The sequence below is a fragment of the Danio rerio genome, chromosome 18 (assembly GCF_049306965.1).
Source record: "Danio rerio strain Tuebingen ecotype United States chromosome 18, GRCz12tu, whole genome shotgun sequence".
Taxonomy (NCBI): domain Eukaryota; kingdom Metazoa; phylum Chordata; class Actinopteri; order Cypriniformes; family Danionidae; genus Danio; species Danio rerio.
Window position 1 is genome coordinate 37,720,152 of NC_133193.1, and position 23,005 is coordinate 37,743,156.

General features: G+C 35.7%; 1 protein-coding gene across 2 annotated transcripts in view; it reads left to right on the plus strand.

The window, feature by feature from the left end:
- The window catches only part of lekr1 (Leucine-, glutamate- and lysine-rich protein 1), a 268,183-nt gene that overhangs the window by 136,213 nt on the left and 108,965 nt on the right, over positions 1-23,005 (plus strand). For both annotated transcript variants that reach the window (XM_073929990.1, XM_073929991.1), the window contains exon 6: positions 5,480-5,665. In XM_073929990.1, coding sequence (XP_073786091.1) covers positions 5,480-5,665 — 186 coding nt within the window. The remainder of the gene's footprint in view (positions 1-5,479; positions 5,666-23,005) is intronic.

Here is a 23,005-nt window from a genome sequence, read left to right on the forward strand (position 1 = left end):
TTGTATTTTATCAGTGTGAACACACCCATAGTTATCTGTACAGACATCATTCTGGGTGTAAACACTTTTTAACACTTTAATTTCCAATGGTAAATAGTAACTTTATTTTTTAAATCAGTATAATGTAGGTAATATTCATTGGTACAGACATGCCCCTATTGTTCATTTATCCTGGGAAAGCAAAAAGCAAGTTCAGACAGACTCACACAGGGCGGGACTTTAGATTACACTCCGTATACACACACAGGCATTATGAAGTAGAAAGTTAACAAGCTTTATCCAATGTATTTACCAAACCCTAACCCACGCTGGGTCAGCACTCACAGCTGCTGTTCAGGCGCTTAGTCAGCTCAGAGAAACAGGTAGGGTTTGAGTTTGTGTGTGTGCGCCTTGTATTCCTTATATTGTGGGGACCAAATTTCCCCTCAGTATAGCATTATAGCATATTTTGACCTTGTTCCCCAGGAAAAAAATGAGTGGCACAGAATCAATTATTTTAAACATATGGTTGGTTTAAGGATGGGGTTGGGGTGGGGGATATAAAATACAGTTTGTACAGTATAAACATCATCACATCAGTAGAAAAAACCCTTAATCCTGAAAGACCCTAATGTAATTGTTTTTTTTTGTTGTTTTTTTTACATTTTATTAAGTTTTTAGGTTGCAATATTGCAATTTTGGGCCTTACGCAGAACTATGACCAGTTTTGTTTACCCAATTCTCACACTGTATAACTAATGTCTTTGGACTGTGGGTAAGTAAGTAAGTAAGTAAGTAAGTAAGTAAGTAAGTAATGTGTATTTATATAGCGCATTTATTGGGTTTGGCCATACACCAAAAAGCGCTTCACAATCAGGAGAGGTGGGTCTCCCCACTTCCCCACCAGTGTGCAGCATCCACTTGGAAAATGCGACGGCAGCCACAGGACAACAGTGCCAGTGCGCTCACCACACACCAGCTATAGATGGAGTGGCGAGACAGTGATAGAGCCAGTTCAGTGAATGGGGATGATTGGGAGGCCATGATGGGTAAGAGCCAATGGAGGAAGATTGGCCAGGATCTTTACGAGAAGTGGCATGGTATTTTTAATGACCACAGAGAGTCAGGACCTTAGTTCAACGTCTCATCTGAAAGACAGCGGTCACTGACAGTGTAGTGGCCCCTACACTTTACTGGGGCATTAGGACTCACACAGACCGCAGGTCTTGACTCCCTGCTTGATTCACTCACATCACTTTCAACCTAGTTTTCCCATGTGGTCTCCCATCCAGGTACTAACCAGGCTCAGTCCTGCTTAGCTTTAGTGAGTCTTGGGCTGCAGGGTGATATGGCTGTGGCTAACTGGAAAAACACATTATTGTGTTATATATAAGATAGCTGTACAAGTGTGCATGTGCATGCGTGTGTGTGTGTGTGCGTGGGTTTGTGTGTGTGTGTGTGTGTGTGTGTGTGTGTGTGTGTGTGTGTGTGTGTGTGTGTGTGTGTGTGTGTGTGTGTGTGTGTGTGTGTGTGTGTGTTGATGTACATGACAAATGAGCAGGTTTAGGACTGAATTCAACTGAGCTGATTGTAACTCACACTATAACTTGAAATGCTTCAATCAGCAGGCAGAGGTTTGCTCTGCTTCTCTCACTTCATCTGTTTATGTGCAAGCACGTCATTGGTCTGGGTTGTTGACATGAATTACTGTGCCCGCTGCTGTTGTTACAAGTTCTCTGGTATTTTCTCACCCATCAGAGAGTTTGCTTTGTTGTCATCTATGTTATGCCATGCACAAGTACTTGTTTGAGATTTTCCAGAGTTATTAATTTCCCTTTATTAGTTGATTGATTTGTTGCATGTGGTTCAGTCTGTTATTTCTTTATTGTTGATGGCTCACAAGTATTCACAAAAACGATCCATATATTGAAAAATTTTTAAATGAATTTTTCAACCCAGGCTCATTCTGGAAGCCCTGTGGAAGTTTCTAAAGGCCGCGAAATACGTCCCGGGAGGTACGTATTTGTGCAGTTTTTGTTTTCGTGAATCCGCTTTTCCTGCCGCGCTGTTCTCGCCTAAAAAGCCGCTGGAGGCCGCTGTCGAGCGACCTTCTGTCCGACTGACTGAATGACTGAACGATTGACTGGGTGGCCAGCCAATCGGCCGACCAAGCCACCCTCCCCCTCCTCCTCCTTCCCTAAACCCAAGCAACGATTTACAAAAGCCGTCCAGAAAAAGAAAAGCCCTCGTTTTCGCCTCGTTACAAACTTGTTCGCTTTATTTTTTTGGATTCTGTTTTTTGTCTTACCTGATTTCTTACTGCTCTTCCCCAGAATCGAACCCGGTCATTGCCGCAGCGGCTCCTCCTCCTCCGGGCACTTCGCCGACGTAATACGATGAGCTAACCAGACAAACTGGCTGCAGCGGGAAAGCCCTCCACACGGAGGTGAGCCGACAGCCGGCGAGCGCAAAAAGGAGCGGTGTCACACCGCCCTTTAGCGTTCGCCTGAAAAAACAAAATGCAGCCAAACGTACCTCTGGCAACGTAAATCGCGGACTCCAGAAACGTCCACGGGGCTACGTTTTCAGAATGAGCTTGGGTTGGAACTTTTATATCATCAGGACAGAAAGACGTTTGATCTTTAGCAGGTCTTAAAACTTAAAAAAAAAAAAAAAAAAAAAAAAAAAAAAAAAAAAATATATATATATATATATATATATATATATATATATATATATATATATATATATATAAAACCTCAGTTGAACAATAAAATAGCATTAACAAAATAAGTCAGGCTGTGGTAATAAATGCCTTAACAGCAGAACTTTTAGGATTTTTGCTGTGTGCTAATATATTGTCTGTCCGACAGCAAAAGTTTAACAAAATTTGGTTCCTCTCCAAAAAGACAATGCATCTCATTCACTAAACATCTGTGTGCATTTTTTTTTTTTTTTGGTCTGTGAAATTTTCATATAGATGTTTTCACAAATAGGTTATGATTTATCAAAAACTTGCATACTAAAATATAAAATTGCTGCTATTGCAGTCCATGATCTAACAGTGAGTTTTTACATGCACATTGCGTACTTACAGAGCTAGCTATTTCAATTCATTCATAGTAAAGTGGAATGTAATGCACTGTGTTACTGTTGATGCCAGCTGATGCCACTCACGACACGTCAGAGTCATGTTGTGACTCACAACTTTTTACACACTCTCAGAAAAAAAGGTACACGGTGGTACTAATAATGTTCCTTGAGGAACAGTTGTACCTCTGTAAAAATTGGACCTTATATGGTACAGAAAAGACATCTTATGATACTGTTCTGTGCCTTTTATGGTACAACTAAAATGAAGGTACACAATTGTTCTCAAATAAAAAGGTACAAAAACTCCTTTATTACAATACCTATAAAAATAAATATGACTGAAAAGACAAAGTGATTTTATGACAAATGTCCATATTAAAACTAGAATAATCATTTAAAAGCAAATGTTTAAAGAAACTTGTAAACAATAACTATTATGTTCTATAGTAAACGTTACGTTCTAGTAAAACGTAAAATCATAGGTATTGTAAACTAAACATTTAAGGCATTTTAAATAAATATTTGGTAAGCATTTTTTGACACTATTAAAGTACAAAGTGTCTTGTCACTGTAGGGGTACCTTCATGAATCAGATTTGTACCTTTGATGAATACAGACAGGTTTTAAAAACCAAAGGTACATTTTGTTTTCCCATGGTACAAATCATGTCCTTAGAGGTAAAAACTGCAATGTTACAAATTTGTTTCTTTGTCTTATGGTACAATTCTGTCACATAAAAAGGTACTGCCCCAGTGACAAAAGGTTTGTACCTTTTGTGGTACAACATGGTACCATTTTTCTGAGAGTGAGGAGTGCACAGATATGCTTGCTGAGAGGGATGACTGACTGTTCAGTGACTAAAAGGTTGTCCAGAGAAGTACTTACTAATAGAGTTATTTTATTCAGTTCCATAATTGTCTTTTTCTGAGTACCAGAATATTGGAAAGCCCTTATGTGGAACTGGTTTTGGGCAGGTGTTTTGCAAATTGTTAACCTTGTATGGGCGCTCATTTATTATACTCCAAATTCATAAACAGAAGTTTAAGAAGAAGCTCATGTCTTCACCTTGGAATTATAAGGTTCCATCAGCATTCTAAATGATTCAAAATGAAGTTTTTGCATTTCATATAGCAAACAATACATGTGTAACAGTTCTCTTTCATACATTAACATGACAGAGACCCTAAATGTACTCTAAATGAATTATTGAATTATATTTATTGAATTATATGCCCCGTGAATTAAAATAAATAGTTGGGTTTCAAGGCTTAATATCAAATTTGAAGATGTTAAAAAGAAACGCAATGAGCAAATGAGTTGTTTAACAAAGTTTAATAAACACTGAAAAATGTGACTCTATATATGCACAAATAAAAATATATTTTACATTTAATAAATTATTATTTTTAATAGCTGTTTCTTTTCCAACAATGTCAAAGTTAACCCTTTATCTTATTGTCCAAAATACTTCTAAATCAGCGCATTTACACACATCAATTTTGTGGTCTTTCTCGCTGTCAACAGAGCAATCTTGCAGAATGACAAATAAAGCTGATCCTAATTGGTTGGTGCATTCGAAATGCTGATTGGCTCACAGAAAAAAAATAAAATAAAAAACCTTATAGAGCCAAGCTAAAGCTTGACTTTGTAGATAAAACCTTTTTTGTTTTTTAAATAAAAAGTCTTAAAATGTAAACAACTTAAAAAAAAACATCCCATAATGTAAATAAGTTGTCATTTAATAAGAATATGTCAATAATTCAATTTTGACAAAAAATGTCAGATAGAACCTTAATTCTAAGGTGACTGTGCATACATGCATTATGAATAAGACAGAAAGTTTACATGAGAAGTTCAAATTAGTGTAAAAAAAAATAATATGTGTGGTTAAATAGGGTGTCTTAACGTTTTCAAATGGCTATTTTTTTTTATAAAATTTAATGACTTATAGATATTTCAAAAGAGCATACATGTACATACATACATGAATACATATACTTACTTCAGCGCCACCCCAAACGAACCTCAGCTCTGCCCCAAACAGTTTGTAACGTGACTACCACCATCAGTTCAAATGGCCTGTTTACTGTCATTATCCAGTCTGCTTTAGATGGGGGAAACCATACTGGTTAGATTACCCTGCACCTCACTGAGCTCGTTGTCATTTCAGCAGGTCACATTCGTTTACATTTCTTGTTTTTATCATTATTCATATTTTCTCCTGAGCCTGTTTTTAATTTTTTATAAATCTTAAAAATACTGGATATTGGGTTGAATATCACTGACGTCAGTGCATAGCAAATCATATTAAACATGATTTTAAAAATTTACTATTCAAAACATGAAAAAAACTCTTTTTCTCACTAAGCCTTATCACTTTTGTGTTTGTTTTTTGTTTTTTTTCCAGAATGTGCTCATCTGAAACAGGAAGTGGATGGGCTTCAGGTGAACCTGAAGACGTTGGAGGTGGAGGTGCCAAAACTAAAGTCATTCCTGGAACCAGCAAGAGAACAGATTCTGCAATTGAAGAACCAAGTCCAGACCCACAAACAACTACAAAACCAATACCAAGATGCCTGTTTGCTCATAAAGGGTGTGTATACCAACAGTTTAAAAGTGATGTCATCTTTATGGCTTTAGGAAAAAAAAACAATTGAAATATTTTTACTGAATAAAATGTCTTGACATAGAACTTATTTTTTAAGTTCCGGCATGTTTTAAAAGATGATATCAAAGGATTGAAAGGATGAAAGGATTTTTTGCTTCTGATTATTTCTAATGTTTATCACCGCATAATTTGCAATCAGACTGCTAATGTGTGTGTGTACACCAGTGGGCAAATGCTGGGTGTAACAAGCCGAGCACACAGAACTTGCAGATCAAAAAGGATTCAACGGTGAATGTCAGCTATAAGAATAAGTGAAAAGTACTGTATAAAACAGGTCATTTATATAAAATAGATCAAGATATAGCAATGGGAATACAACTAAATTTTAATATTTTTATTTTTTATTTTTATTTTTATAAAGAATTTTAGAAAACCATTTAGTCACACTTCATTTTGATGTTCCGTTGGTGAATTTGTTGCATCTACATGCCAACTAAATCTCAGTAGATTATAAGTAGACTGTTAGGTTGGGGTTAGGGTTAGTGTAAGTTGTTATGTACTTGCAATGTTTCTTATAGTCAGTTAAATGTCTGTTTATCAGCAGTATCAACAGATATTAAGCAGACAGGCTACTAAAACTCAAACAGACCATTAAAAAAAAGTGTTGCCAACCATTTCAGACAAAATTAATGAGTAAATAAAATGTAAGCTTACAAGAACTACAGAAAAGTTTAACAGTCTTTTAAACAGCATAACACTTTTCCTTTAAGTCGTTCCCCTTAACTCATAATTGGAGTGGGTTTTTATATTCTATAATGTCATGATTAATAACTGTATTAAAGCACTATTCAAACTTCATTAAATATATATGCAAATGCATAAATGCTAAAGCTTAACAACAACAAACTGGAATTATATTACAATAATACATTACTATATGTCTGCAGAAGCGTAATGATATAATATAATTCATATGTAAATATCCCAATCCTGCCACAACACCATCATATTGCAACTGCTACTGCAGTAAATTATGGTAACTCTGTGAGAGGCTTGTAACTGTTCATGGCTCAGTGTTGCTCATGTTTGCCAATGCTGTTGAGAACATCAGGGGGGTATTCCAGAAAGCTGGGTTAACTTACCATCTGCTAAAACCTAAACTCTCGGTTGATTTACCCAAAACCTGCTTACCGCGAGTATGTTGGTTCCAAAACAGGTGACAAGAGTTAGTTAAATCAACCTCCTGAAGATAACCGCGGGTTAATGCGCGTGCACGGCACACACCTGAAGGCATTTTCAGTAGATCGCCGAATTCACGAGTCACCATAGAAAGTCACGGTGAGGAAAAAAAGGGCAACGCACTTTACAGAGGCGAAGCTGGAGGTTTTAAACACAGAGATTACACATCTGCTTCAACGAAGGAATGAAATATAGAATAAGAAATAGATAAGAAATAAAAAATAAATAATAAGAGAATTTATTAGTTCATTAAATTACACATGCCACCCTTCATTTTATTGTAATGATAAATTAAACTACTCTTTAACACCCTTTTTGAGTATGTTGTGTAACCATTCATGCATTTATTTTTCTTGCCATTAATTTCTTAAGGCCACAATATGTGTATTGACTAATAAGGCTCATAGAAATTGTAATCTTTCTGGAGCTAGAACTCTGTCCAAAGTCATTAAACACAGAAACATTATCATAAAAGGTAATATTTAATTACTGGAGCACTTTATTTAACACTCTAGAATATTCTTTCTGACATGCAGATAATAGTAAGAGGCCTTTCTAACTGCTGTGTCCTATAATAAAGGCTTTTCAGTGGTTGAGTTTTTGACTTAAACCACACACTCTGTCACTGTTGTAAGTGATTGTTGTCAGGTAGCTTTAGGTTCTTTTTATTTTGCATGCAGACGAAGTTCCTTCTGCCTCAACTAACAAGCAGTGTAAGAATTTTCTGCACTTTTCCATATTTGAATATTACTCTTGGATCACAAAATCTTTTATCTACATATTTAAATTCTAAAGTAGCTGTATAAGGTCCATCTTCAAAGATAAAGTCACATGAGCATCACCTTAAGGTGAGAAATGTATATGAAAAATATGTTACACGTTGAAAGGTGCGTGTATAAAGCAGTGTACAAAATCATTCATTTTATTTCAGGAAATGAAGAAATGAACAGACCAAACTATTTGATTAAACATAGTTTTTTGACTAATTATATATTTTTAGCACTCTTCCATCTGTTTTGTCTGCTTGGGTCACTGAGATTTCCTCTGGGTCAGGCTGCAGGTACGTGTCATCGTATAAGGCAGAAAAGGGTATCTTTTGTCCTCCAGCAAGTAACAATGTAGTGCTCAGTAATGATTCTATTTTATAATACAAATATAATAAAAATAAACATTGTGTTAAGCAACATTTGCTTTATAGTTTTTTTTACTATATTTGTGTTATACACTTGAATCATTACTTCCTGAAAATCAGCCATTTAGCCTCAACATAGTGATGAGGTGGGGTGTGTGATGAGCTGGTAAGTGGAAGCAGTAATGAGTTTAATAGTTAAAACACCAAAAGATTAAGGATAGAAAATTAAGTTGTACCTGCACACTTATACTTTGGACAAATTTTATATCATCAGTTTCCTTTAGTGACTGATGGAGCTTTAAAATCGGCTGCAATTAATGCACACAATAGCATTTAGAAGCCCTGAAAAAAATATTATATTAAAAAATGTAGGCTAGGTGTGTGCGTGAATGTATATATATAAGAACGACGTCCTACATCTTAAATTATAGATATATTTTCCTACAAAAGACAAAGCTGCCACTTATAATATTATACAGAAAAATGTGAGTGTGCAGAAGGAGAGAAAAAACACAAGATCTGTAAGTGAGCTTCGAACTCGCTCCGTTGAGCGCTCTGTTGTTCTTTATCGACGCACTGTCCACTACACTATTGCCGTGCTCTAAATCTTCTGTGTAATGATACGCAGTGATTTATGACCAAGGAACTGTACGAAAGTGTAAAAAACAGTTCAGTGCCAGGCATACTGTACAGGTGGTCATACTGCCACATTGTACAGTTGCCTAAAATGCCCTGACGCGAATACAAAGAGCTGCACTAAATGTTTTTTATGGTAAGCGCAGACCCGCGGTTTGTCACATTTGATTTCAAAAAGGTTTGTTAAATACATTAACTTTATGAATTTGGTTATGAAAAAAACTATGCACTTATAACCCTCTCACAATGAAAAAACTTGTATCTGTGTGTCCACATCCATAAATATTCTCATCAAAAGAGCACGCAATGCTCAGTAAACTCTCTGAAACAGACAAACTCTGAAACATAGCAACTTACTCTCTGAACATAACCTGCTCCGGAGCAGGTTATCTTCAGAGAGTAAGTTGCTATGGCTACTTAACATACCCAGAAGTTACCTCCGATTTTGGAACCAAAGTTGAGGTTATCCACCTACTTACTCTCAAACTTACCCGGGTATGTCACATAACCTGCTTTCTGGAACAGCCCCCAGTACTGTTTTATCCAGCATTAATTGAAAAGGTCACAGACACATTCGTATTTACCACTTCATTCAAACTGTTTTCTTTGAAGCTATAGTTGTGGGACCAAATTAAGACTTATCCGCATGTAAACAAACATACACCATGTTGCTGTAAGGCGCGATTTGCATAAATGGATTTTGTGTGGCTCAAATTAGCAGTGGCGTTTACTTACAATTTGAAACATTATGCTAAACCTTCAGTGAAAACGTTACAATATTATCAAGAAAATATTGCAGTAATTCCTGTTATTGCTTTATTGGGCAACCTGCATTATATTATATTTACTATATAAAAAATACTCATTATATAGTTGATAGAGATTATTATATAGTTGTTATAGACATGATATAGTTGTTTTTACTTTTATTGCCTTTTTGCCCTCTATGTTTGTTTGGTGTTCATCCTCAAACATTGATGTACATTTGATGATTTGTGTGTGTATTCATGTTGAACAGGTGTTTTGGAGTTGCAGTCTCACATCTTGTTTATATCCAAACTTGCCCATGATGTGTTTCACTTGCTTTTTCAGTTCATGATTGTGTGTTTGTGTATTGTTGAGTGTGCGTGTGTGTGTGTGTGTGTTTGTGGTGGACAGGTGTTTAGGGGAAAAGGTCTCAGCCCTCCTGCTTGTTTCTAAATGGAGCCTTTGAAACTCTCAGTGGTGTAGTTAAAACTTGTGAAATGCTTCCCTTGTCAGCAAGCCAACGGCCCCTAACCTCCATGAGCATCCTAATGGGAGATGTTCCTGAAACAGCTCAATGTTTAAAGAAGACAGACAAATTGAGTAACTATTCAGTTGATTAGATGGATTAAATAGCTGCCTGAGGCATTTCTGCCACAAGACAAAAACACCAAGTGATCACACTTTCTAATGTAGAATTTGAAATCTTATAAGTTTCTCGAATTCTGCTCAAAGATTTGAAAGAAGTCTCTTATGCATACCAATTTATACAAAACAGGTGTAAAAATATATTTATATAGTATATATATACTCACCGGCCACTTTATTAGGTACACCTGTCCAACAGCTTGTTAACCCAAATTTCTTATCAGCCAATAGCATAGCAGCAACTCAATGCATTTAGGCATGTAGACATGGTCAAGATGATCTGCTGCAGTTCAAACCGAGCATCAGAATGGGAAAGATCTGTGATTTAAGTGACTTTGAACGTGGCATGGTTGTTGGTGCCAGATGGGCTGGTCTGAGTATTTCAGAAACTGCTGATCTACTGGGATTTTCATGCACATCACCATCTCTAGGGTTTACAGAGCATGGTCCAAAAAAGAGAAAATATCCAGTGAGCGGCAGTTCTGTGGGCGCAAAAGCATTGTTAATGACAGAGGTCAGAGGAGAATGGCCAGACTGGTTCGAGCTGGTAGAAAGGCAACAGTAACTGAAATAACCACTTGTTACAACTGAGGTATGTAGAAGAGCATCTCTGAATGCACAACACGTCCAACCTTGAGGCAGATGGGCTACAGCAGCAGAGGACCACACTGGGTGCCACTCCTGTCAGCTAAGAACAGGAAACTTAAACTACGATTTACACAGACTCACCAAAACTGGACAATATAAGGTTGGATAAACAATGCCTGGTCTGATGAGTCTTGATTTTGGCTGTAACATTCGGATGGTAGGGTCAGATTTGGCGTCAACAACATTATAGCATGGAACCATCCTAATGTAATGTAATGTAATGCAATGTGTATTTATATAGCGCATTTATTGTGTATGGCTGTGGATGGGAATGATTGGGAGGCCATTATCGTAAGGGCCGATAGAGGGACTTTGGCCAGGACACCGGGGTTACGAGAAGTGCCATGGGATTTTTAATGACCACAGAAAGTCAGGACCTCAGTTTAACATCTCATCCGAAAGACAGTGCCCACTGACAGTGTAGTGTCTCCTTCACGCAGACCACAGGTTGAGTGCCCCTGGCTGGCCTCTCTAACACCACTTCCAACAGCAACCTAGTTTTTCCAAGTGTCTCCCATCCAGGTACTGACCAGACTCAGCCCTGCTTAGCTTCTGTGAGTAACCGGTCTTGGGCTGCAGGGTGATATGGCTGTGTATGGCTTGTATCAACAATCCAGCCTGGTGGTGGTGATGTAATGGTAAGGGGGATATTTTCCTGGCAAACTTTGGGCCTATTAGTACCAATTCAGCATGGTGTCAATGCCACAGCCTACTCGAGTCATGTTGCTGACCATGTCCATCCCTTTATGACCACAGTGTAACCATCTTCTGATGGCTACTTCCTGCAGGATAATGCACCATGTCATAAAGCACATCAGGCTAGTTTCTTGTACATGACAATGAGTTCACATTGGCCTCCACAGTCACCAGACCTTAAGCGAATAGCACACATTTGGGATGTGGTGGAACAGGAGCTTTGCATCGTGGATGTGCAGCTGACAAATCTGCAGCAACTGCGTTATGCTATTATGTCAATATAGACCAAAATCTCAGGAATATTTCAAGTGCCTGGTTGAATCTATGCCACGAATGATTAAGGCATTTCTAAAGGCAAAAAAGGGTCCAACCTGGTACTACAAAGGTGCACCTTGAAAAGTGGCCAGTGTGTGTATATGTGTAATTTCTTTAGATTTCTGTAACCGTATATGTCCAACCTTCACTTAATTTCACTGAGCCTTAATTTTTGAGCTTTAGAGTATGAAAAACAGATCGCTTATATAAAGTAGTCTGTCTAAATAATATAATAAGTCTTAATGGATGTCAAATTTTGTCATCTGTATTTTTTTCTTCTAAAGAATTTTAGAAAAACGTCTCAGACAAAATTGATATATAAATGAAATGTTGCTGAGTACTCTGTGAACTTTCTTGAACTATGAAACAGCATAAAATGGTCCTTTGAGATGTACAGTACTTATTCCCCTGGACTCATAATTGGAGCAAATGGATTTTTTTCTGTGCCTTTTAAGGCAGAAGAAGGCAAAAATGAAGCAAAACAAAGAGTCTGTATGTTTATACGTCTCTCTCCATCTCGTCTGGTCAAGTTACAGTGACCAGAAAGCAATTATCAGCAGGCTGCTAAAGAGGCGAAGCCCTCCTCACAGGCACTCTTTTACCCCAATCGAGAAAATGTCAGGCTGACACGGGCAGCGCAGTAGAGAGCACTTTCATCAGAAAAAAAAGCACGACGTCACCTTAACCGGTCTCAGCCTCTCAAAACCAGCCAGACAGCCAATTCTCCAGCAAACAGACAGAACAAAACAGCCCATTTTTTCCTCTGAATAAAGCTCTCCTGACTGGCCGTGTAGCAAAGCGATCCAGTCAGCCGTTCTGTAGTTCTGGAATACATCCTGTTGTGAGTTAGCAGACCTGCTTGCCAGCACAAACAGTTTGAGAACAGAATGACCGCTTCCTCTGGACTGTGGCTTCAGGTGTTTATGACCGGGGCCTTTAGTTCCTTTAGAGACAAACATGTTTGATTCCCGTAATCTGTTCTCCTTCTGCAGCTGCTGTTTTCACAGGATGATGCAATGACCTCATTATTGTCTGTGCATTAGGTAAAGACATTGTGCTTTCTGTGCTGTTTTTCCTCAAGAGATGTGCTGTAAAATTAGAACCGTGTCTTACAAATAATTTCTCTCTGGATTTCTGAAATCTCACAGGCATGGCTGTAGATAGGGTTTGACAATTAGTGAAGTCTGGGATTTGTTGTAAATTGTATAATAATAAGGGCTGTGTGATAAATAAGATACTCTGTATGCTATATGTGAATGTTTAAGGAATTAAGGGTTATAAATTTTAGCTTGTCTCGGTTGCCCAACTATTACATTTAATGAAAAAGCATAGCCTCAATCATGGCCAGTGTTTTCTTTTCTTTTTTTCTTTTTTTGTTGTTGCTCTACTGATCTATTGTATTATGATTCTGTTTAATACAGTTTAATTCAGTATTTGACACAGAATCTCCTACCGATAATAACAAAATGATCATTGTGTTAGTCTGACTGAATGTGGTGTCCCCAGCAATAAACTGTGTGGTATTTTTGCTTGCTGCCTGTCAGTTTAAAGGTCCCTGAAATTAAAATAATAAAATGTAGTTTCAGTCGGTTAGTTTTAATGATATCTACTAGCTAGTGTATTTCAAAGCAGTAACAAAATTTGCATTAAAAAAAATATGAAACTGATATAAACATCCAAGTTTGTCACTTCCGCCTAAAACATTTTTTATGTCACCTCATACCTCAGTTTCTCATCAAATCTTGATCAATCAAATTTTCTCTAGCTTCTGAAATGCCCCGCCCTCTTCAAGATGCTTCTCATTTGCATTTCATTTGATGCATTTTAGCTCAACCACAAAACGAAATGCTATTGGATGTTTTTAAAAGGGGAGGAAGTCCCACCCTCTCTTCATTTTTTCAGTTGAGATCAAATAATAAAATGATTTCAAAGCACTTCACGGGAACTTTTAAGTCCCTACGATGCAGTGCTTACAGATATTACTAGGAAAACAAAAGAAAAGTCCTGAAAATGTCATAACTGCTTTGGCAGGTTTCTGCAGTGACAGCTGAATTTGAATGCGGAGTAAAGTTCATTGCATACCGAGGACAATTTTTTTGTCTAAAATGTTTACACATTAAAAGGATTTATTCGACTTCATGTTGTGTTAATCACATTTGTACACAGACTCTGAAATGTTTGTCCGTCATAAAAAATAATAATAATAAAATAAATAATAATAACAATAATAAAAAATGGGAACGGGTTTTTGCATCCATATCAAGCGTTTTGAGAGTTTTTTTGACAAACCAGTGTATAAGCCAAAATCATTAATGCACAGAGCATTTTATGACTTTATGACAAAGTGTGGACTTAGGCCCTGTGTACAGTAATACGTTTTCGTTTTAAAATGCTTAGGTTTTGCTACGATTATGCCTTCTGTCCACACTTTCTCAGAGTTTTTGAGTGCCGAAAACTAAGCTTTTTGAAAACGCTGAAGAAGAGGCTGTTTTGGTTTTAAAACCTCTGTGTTAGTGTGAATGGTGTAAAACGGAGACATCTAAGAACGGATGTGGAGCTGCAGATATCTGATTGTGTAGGCTACTGACTATTAAGGAAAATGCCCCAAAGTCTTGTATCCTCTCCTTGTAAGTTCAGACTTTACAAGTTTGATATTGAAAACAACTCCCAAGGACACTTCGAGTGAATCTTCAAAGGTAACAGTGTACTTTATAATGTCATTTACATTACCCTGCAGGCTTCGTTGTTTTTCTATCTTAACAATGAACAATAAAAACATGATATAAGGGACTGTCTATTTTTATTTTGATATTAACAACTTAACAGACACCAGAAATGATGAGGCACTGTGTAGCTGCATATTTATATGACCGTCGTTTTTACTGTATGCATATTCATAACAAAACGAATTCTATAACATACTGTACATGCCCCCCATTATTTTGATTGAAAAATATGAAACATACCTTGTCTCTTTTGCTGAATATTAGTTTTATTAATCAATAATGGCCATACAGTATATACTGTCAGTAAGGCCCCTAGAGGAAATAAAGGCAAGCAATCAGTCGAATGTGCAGAATCAGTGTGCATGGTTACATAAATTAGTACTTACCTTTGTGCTCAGCCAAAACACCTCAGAACAGTAGATTCAAAAAGACAAAAGTTGAGGAATATGTCATTAGATCTAGACAACAAGATTAATTAAATATCATGTTTAACAAATGTAGTAAGATAAGGTTTAGTGGTAGATTCTTAGTGAACCGTCCAACATGCACAGCTCTCACCCAGGGATCTGTGTTTAAAGCACCCGCCGACTGCATGGAGCTCACATGGTCACGTGATGTGCATTTTCAGCAGTGTAATGTCGACAGAGAGCTATTCAGAAATGCTGTGTGACACATCAGTGTGGGCATGAATAATTTTCATTCTACATCGCCATTTAAAACTAAAACGTATTAGTGTAAACAGGGCCTTAGTGTGCAAAGACGTTAAGTCTGAAATTTTCATTTTAAATTTTTTGCAAGATAAAAAAGACCTCACATTTTGTCACATTATCACATTTATACACTGCATATGCAACTTTAGCCCATCATAAAAACAATCGGATTGGAATTTTCCATTTTTCACATCGGCAAGTCACCATAAAAGCGAAAGCAAAAGGCTAGCATGGCGTGTGACAAATTAATCCACTTTGTCTTGCCGCACATACTGTAGCACTTTATGAGAAGTAAAGTGTGGAATATAAAGACAGAATGTGGCAGATGATTGAGAACCACTGCTGTAGCCTATTACAGTATATGCTGGTTTCAATGTCTGGCACATGCCATGCACCTTTCCCATCCCACTGTTTTGTGTTTATGCGCTTGTGTGTGTCTGTGTTTCTCCATACTTTTGACTTACTGCCAGTCTCTGTTCAGGATCAATTCAGTTCAGTGAGGACAATATTTTCTTTTTCTTTTCTTTTTTTTAAAAAAAGAAAGGGGAACAAAATCATTACAGTGTGAATTAGTAATGGAATGGTAACCATTTTCAAGGTACTGTAGTATAACACGGTTTGGAAAAGTCAAGGTTTTAAAACCGCCAACATTTTTTACTTTACCCTTCCTACAGTATATGTAAGTTGTTGTTGTTGTTTTTTGTTTTTTTTTACGTCTTTTAGGACAACAGTATTTCTAGCAGAAAAGATTTTCATAAGATGCCATTTTAAATGGTTGAAGAAATCTGTGTTTTTGTTTTTGAAACTATGACAGCAGAAGTCAATGATTCATTTGAATTATTTAACCTGACAGGTGTACTGTTGCAGAATATTTGAAATGTTTCTCAAAGTAAATATGTTGTGTTCAAAGCTAAAAAAAAAAAAAGTTTTTGTTTTTTACCCAGACATTTAAAAAGAATGTATTTTAGAGCAGTAATCACAATACCGTGAAACCTTGATATTTTATCAAAGGTTATCATTCATTAATTCATTCATTCATTTTCTTTTTGGCTTAGTCCCTTTATTAATTCCAGGGTTGCCAAAGCGGAATGAACCTCCAACTTATCCAGCACATGTTTTACACAGCGTATGCCCTTCCAGCCACAACCCATCTCTGGGAAACATCCATACTCACTCACACTCATACACTAAGGACAATTAAGCCTACTCAATTCACCTGTACCGCATGTCTTTGGACTGTGGGAACCGAAACACCCAGAGGAAACCCATGCAAACGCAGGGAGAACATGCAAACTCCACACAGAAATGCTAACTGACCCAGCTGAGGCTCAAACCAGCGACCCTCTTGCTGTGAGGCAACAGCACCACTTACTGCGACACTGCGTCGCCCCCCAAGGTTATCATACTGTCAGAATCTTATAATGGCCCATGCCTAGTGTGAAGACTATTAATAATAAAAAACACATTGGTGTTCTTCCCGTGGCATCATCGTAACGACTAGCTGTTTAATTCAGTTCTGTACACACTATGTACAATTTCTGTAAATGCTGTTGTCACTTCCTGTACTTTATGGGGAGTTAATGTGGTTGTCGAATGTGGCTGTCACCAGTGTTGTGCTCGTTATTAAAAATAGTAACTAGTTACAGTTACTTGTTACTTAATTTAAAAAGTATATCAATTAATTTATCAATTACTTACACCAGAAAGTAATACATTACTGTTAAGAGTGATTTTAAGTTACTTTTCCAATGCTTTTTTTTTAATGCTCCTATTAATGCCCTTATGATGTCACTTCAGTGCTGCATGGAAAATACACTGTTGATCAGCTTCACACTTTTAATTAAATTAAATTCTCGCAACTAAATCACAAAACAAACCTAAATAAAAATAATAACACTAAAAGGTCAGACCAGCAGTACAAAAATGAAAATATCACAAAGTTATAAACCAGCTAAATAATATCTTCAGAAACAAAAAAGAAAAGACTAAAGTTACTTTAGCGTCATAAAAGTTTGTATTTAACCCTTAAACTTGTTCCTTCACAGCTTGAGTATGAAAATAGCGACAAAATACAGTACAACAAACACAACATTTATGAAATAAATAAATGAAAATAATCTGAATTATTATTATAAATAAATTTGGTAAAACAGTGCCAAAAACTCCTATTCAATAAATATAAATGTTGTCCAGTTTTAACAAAACAAAAGCAGAACAGCGGCTCAAAAATAAAATCTATGAGCAATTTTCAAACACAAATTAAATGTGGTATGTTAACAACTTATGGAAAGTAAGCTGTGTATATTCAAAGTGCAAAATCTGCTGGTGTATAACAGCTATAAAAGCATGTTTAACAATAAAAATATAAATCACAGTATTTTTCAGAGCAATACAACACCATACATTTAAATAACAAGTTCTGAAATATAATAGAAATGTGTTACTGAGTCTACTTAACTTATCAAGTTAACTTATTAAGTTTGTTATACAGATAAGTGTGTGTAAAGTGTGTAGTAATAGTCTCTCAGTCTCTCACGCACATTCTGTCTCTCTCAAATGCACACTCGGCCTACATCGTACACATTCAGTCCCTCTTGTATGCACACTTGGCCTTTCTTGTGCATTCCCAGTCTCTCTCTGTTTTCGCTTTATGCCTCATTCAGACTAGCGGCGACTTTGTAGCTGCCTGCCAATCTGGGTGGCGACCAGCTGCAAACACAGGTCTGTGTAGGTCTATACAGCATGAATACAATCAACCTCTGAGCGAGCTGAGAGACGATTACGTGAGCTGGTGCTCCTAGGGTATATGCAGAGCTAGTGTTTCTTCCCATATCGATAAAAACTTCCGGTGGACGGTTACTGTTTTATTTTATTTTTATTTTATTTATATATATATATATATATATATATATATATATATATATATATATATATATATATATATATATATACTTTTTTATATTTTATAATTAAATTTTTTACAGGTCCTTTTACAGCATCGATGTTGTAATGAAATTCAAATATAATCAGTTAAATAGACTTTAGCATTCGTTTAGTTGTTGAAGTGTAAACCTAGATTAAAAGCCGTTTACATGATCAGCCCGTCAGCAGGCGAGGGCAAAAACGCCATCGGAAATACTGTAGCAAAATAAATATAAATATTTTTTAAAAATTTAATTTAATGCAGTGATTCTATTACATTCTGAGACTCACTTTATATCGTGTATCATTTAGGCAGTGAAGATCATTGCTTTTTAAAGAAAACAGACCTTAAACGATTTTGACCCAGGTTACTGACAAATTAAAAGTCCTTCTGCATGCTTCTTCCTATATCCTATTGGCTGTCGCTCAAGAAAGTCGCTCTTCAATTGCAAAAAGTTGAAGGATTCTCAACTTTGTCACATTGCTCGCCATGCCCACTTGGTCGCCAACGGTCACTGTCGTTCATGTAGATAGAGGACGTTGAAAGGCGCTCGCTCTGCGTTGAAATAAACGGTCACTTGTTGCTTTGCCGCTGTGAGTTGCTTGTAGTGTGAATGTGCTTTACTTTTGTTCAGTCTGGCACCTCGTACACGACGCATCTTCTTTACAGTGGTTGGTTGGCATCCACCATTCCCACGGTGCGTAGCTGCTGCAAACAGGAAGATGTATGCTTGACTGCGGGCAAAATTAAAAAAAAATTCCAAGTAATAGACAAACTTTGAGAGTTTAAATATTTAAAAATATTTAAATATTTAAGAGTTAAAAGATTTAAAAAGTAGTTCATTGCAGTATTAGTGACTGACAAAAGTAACGCATTTTTAGTAACGCATTATTGCCCAACAATGGTTACCACATTTTAGTCAATTATGGGTGTAAAGAACAAGAATAAGGAGTAAAAGGTAAACTGACAACCACATCTATATAAATATATACATAAGCATTACACATTAAAAACCAAGTCCAGTGACACAAAGCTAACAGTAACTAAATATAGCAACATGGCTGCACCCGTGTCCTTAAAAACTTGTTTACTCAGATATTTCCCCTCATAGAACTTCACATTTTATCTTTGAAGATTAAAAAAATCACTTCATAACTGGCTCTGGGCCTGCTCACAGGGTATTTTTGTCCTGTGGTTTGTGATGCTAATCATTAGAAGTGCAGGAGGAGAGAGAGAATGAGAGAGAGGTCAGAACGACTTGCTCTGGTCGGTGGCAATAAAGGGCAGCCTCTCATTCACTCCATCTATTCAAACACTGTCGGAACCTGCGCGCGCCTGTGTGTGTGTGTGTGTGTGTATGTGTGTGTGTGTGTGTTTCCTGAATGATGTTACTCATTTGACCATGTGTTCCTGCTTGTTACATTGACACCTTTGTAAATGTCAGTCATTTGTCATGCAAATTGGTTTGTTATCTCTTGTGTAGTTTGTTATCTGTTCATAGGGAGATAATAAGGCACCTAAAAAGAGCTGTTTGTCCATGCATTATTAATAGCTTTTGGCAATCAAAACCATAACTCTTCATGAACAGTGCCAGCCAGACGTTTGGAAACATTAGCATTTGTCGATGAGAAGGCTGTTCTGCTCACCAAGCACTGCGTGTATTTGATCAACAGTATTATTTTTTTAAAAGCAGTGTCATTTCTCTTTTATTTTGTAAAAACCAAATATTAACAAATATTAACAAAACCAAATATTGTTAATGATTTTTTTTATGAATCGAAAGTTCAAAATAACAGTATTTAACTGAAATGAACCATTGTTACATTATAGTGTAACTGCCTTTACTGTTACAGTACAATTGCATCCTCAATGAGTACAAGCTTTGCAATTTTTTTACCTTACCTGTTAAAATAATACAAATGTATTATAGCACAGTTTTTACAAAATATAAAGCAGCACAAATATTAATGTTAAAATCAAGTATCATAAATAATAAATCCAATCACCACTTTAGCAAGATTTCTGGAGGATCTGGTGAAGTTAGAAACTGTAATAATTGTAATAAAGGTTGAATAATGGCTGCTAAAATCTCAGCTTTATAATAAATTATATTTTAGAATTTATGTATATGTGGAAAACAGTGATTTCTAACTGAAAAATATATTTCACATTTAATATTTTGGACAAATAAATGCAGCCTTGACCATAGCATATGAGTTTCTTTCAAAACATGAAATGGGAAATAATGTTTGTAGAAGAATAAAAGCAATAGATAAATCATATTAATGATAACATCCTGTAAAGTGGGGATATTTTATCCTCAAGGGTTATTTCTACATCCACATTAAAATCCACATTTAAACTTTTTACAACTAATAATTTCACTAAGTTACTAAAAGGAGATTTGTTCTAATGTGCGTCACTGATAAGGCCTTATTGGTCACGTTCCTATTCTTGCTTTATTTCTTCTAATAATACTTTTGGCATAACAATGAGCAGATATTGTTAAAATCAAAATTTTCTAAACGATTTCATGCATGTAGCCTTGTTAATGGTGTCTTACATTACCATGTCTTGCATTTTTTTTCTCCAGGTTTTTTTTTTTTTTTTTCTAGTAAATTGTATTTGAATATACGGCAACTGAAACTGCCCATGGGCAAATATGTTGTAAGAACCCGTCAATGTAAAATTTGCATAGGAGGAGATCATTTGGCATTCTAGCTTAAAACAACTGCTTTCAACAGATTAATTCCTATTCCAAAACACATTTATTATGTTTAAAACTAGCACAATTACAGCAGTTAAAGAAAAGAAAAGAAAAAAAAAACATACAAATCATGACTCAAAAAGCCCAAGTAAAGTAAATTCTGCTCTCCACTATGGTGATGTCTAACAAAATTAGTATTTTTAGTAAATATATGACAGAAATAATCAAACAAGTTAACAATAAGTAGGGCCAGACGGAATCTGCAAATGTATTTTGCTATTTCTGCTGAGAATTTTGGGAAAAGTCTGTGGATTTCTGCCGAATAATTTTGGGAGTATCATAACTAAAATCTTAATATAGGAAAGAAAAGTAAATTTTTTTTTTTTTACTTTTATTTACTGTTTAAAATGCAAATCCAATTATATTCACTTTATTTGGTAAATAAAGCAAGTTTGTCATATAATATATCTAGTAAAAGAAAACTGAATAAATATAGATTTACACACATTTACTCAAGTAAATAAACAGTAAATTAAAGTAAATTAAAAAAGTTAATAATGGGCTAAAAATCTGTGGAAAATCTGCGGAATTCTGCGCATGCAGATTCCGGGTGGGCCTAATAATAAATAGGTCCAGACAGAATCTGCAGACATTTTTTGCTATTTCTGCAGATAATTTTGTAAAAAGCCTGCCGATTTATGCAGAATGGTTTAAGGAGTATCATAACTAAAAACTCAATTTATGAAATCAACAAATAATAAATTTGTAATTTTTATTTAATGTTTACAATGCAAATCCAATTAGATGCACTTATTTGGTAAACAAAGCAAGTCTCTCATATTATATCTCTACTAAAAGACAAAAAATATTACTTTACAAACTGTACTGTAAATAAATCATATGAACATTTAAATATTATTATTATATAACAATAATATCAGTGAAATTAATTGAAAAACTGGATAAATATAAATTTACACACATTTACACAAGTCTATGGGCTAAAAATCTACGGAAATCTGCGGATTTCTGCACACACAGATTCCGTGTGGGCCTAGTAATAAGTAAAGCTGGTGATGCTGTTTGTGGAGTTGTTCAATGATCCTAATGAGCTGAGATTTTGAGAGATTTATGGAGTTTTTAGTTGAATCCCTATAAAAGGCCATGTCCACATTTTATTTTTGTAAACAGAAAAGTTTTTTTTTTTTTTTGGGGTCGTACTGAACAAAATATCCGATTAAATATGCCAACACAGGGAGAACATGCAAACTCCACACTGAAATGCCAACTGGCCCAGCCAGGACTTGGACCAACGACTTTCTTGTTGTAAGGCGACAGTGCTAACCACTAAGCCACCATGCCGCCTTCTCGCAGAATTTACATCATAGAATAACTTAATAGAAGCTCCAAAATCTATAAATCTTGAATTTAATGTCTAAAAATATTTTTGTTAGTGTATAGGGGCATTTTGTCTTGAAAATGTAAATGACCACTCTACATTTTTGACTGTCTTCACATCCTGAATCATACATCAATTTTCGCTATTATTTAATTTTCAGTTCTCTCCTTAACTTACTGGAAACATTTAAAATACCATAGATAAATTATTTGTAATCGCTGTTATTGTGATATTTCAGTGAATTTTTTATTATATTTATATAAGTAGGATGGAAATACATAAAAAGACTGTCTTTGCTATATCATGCGGTGTCTTGTTTGAGGTTACCATCTTCAACTCTGTTATTGTTCCCTATCACATTTATCATATTTTGCATTATTTTATATCAATAATGGATTTAGTTTACTGTACTTTGCTTTATCAGTCTAAGGAAAATACTTAAAAATGTACCTGTCTGAAGTATTTAATATACCTCAAAAAAGGATAAAAGAATCTGATACTTATAGATTACAAACGAGACTCATATACCCATTTTATTTGCCTTTTTCATCATAAGGATAAAATGTTTAATTCAGATTGGTATGATTCAGAGGTTAACGTTTAAAGGGATAGTTCACCCCCCCCAAAAAAGAGAAATTACTCATTACAGTGCTCACGTACTGTAGTTCCAAAACTTCACGAGTTTTTTTTTTTTTTTTTCTGTTGAGCACAAAAGAATATATTTTGAAACAAGCTGAAAACCTGCAACCATTGACTTCCAAAAACAAAGACTATGGAAATAAATGGTTGCCCATTTTCAATG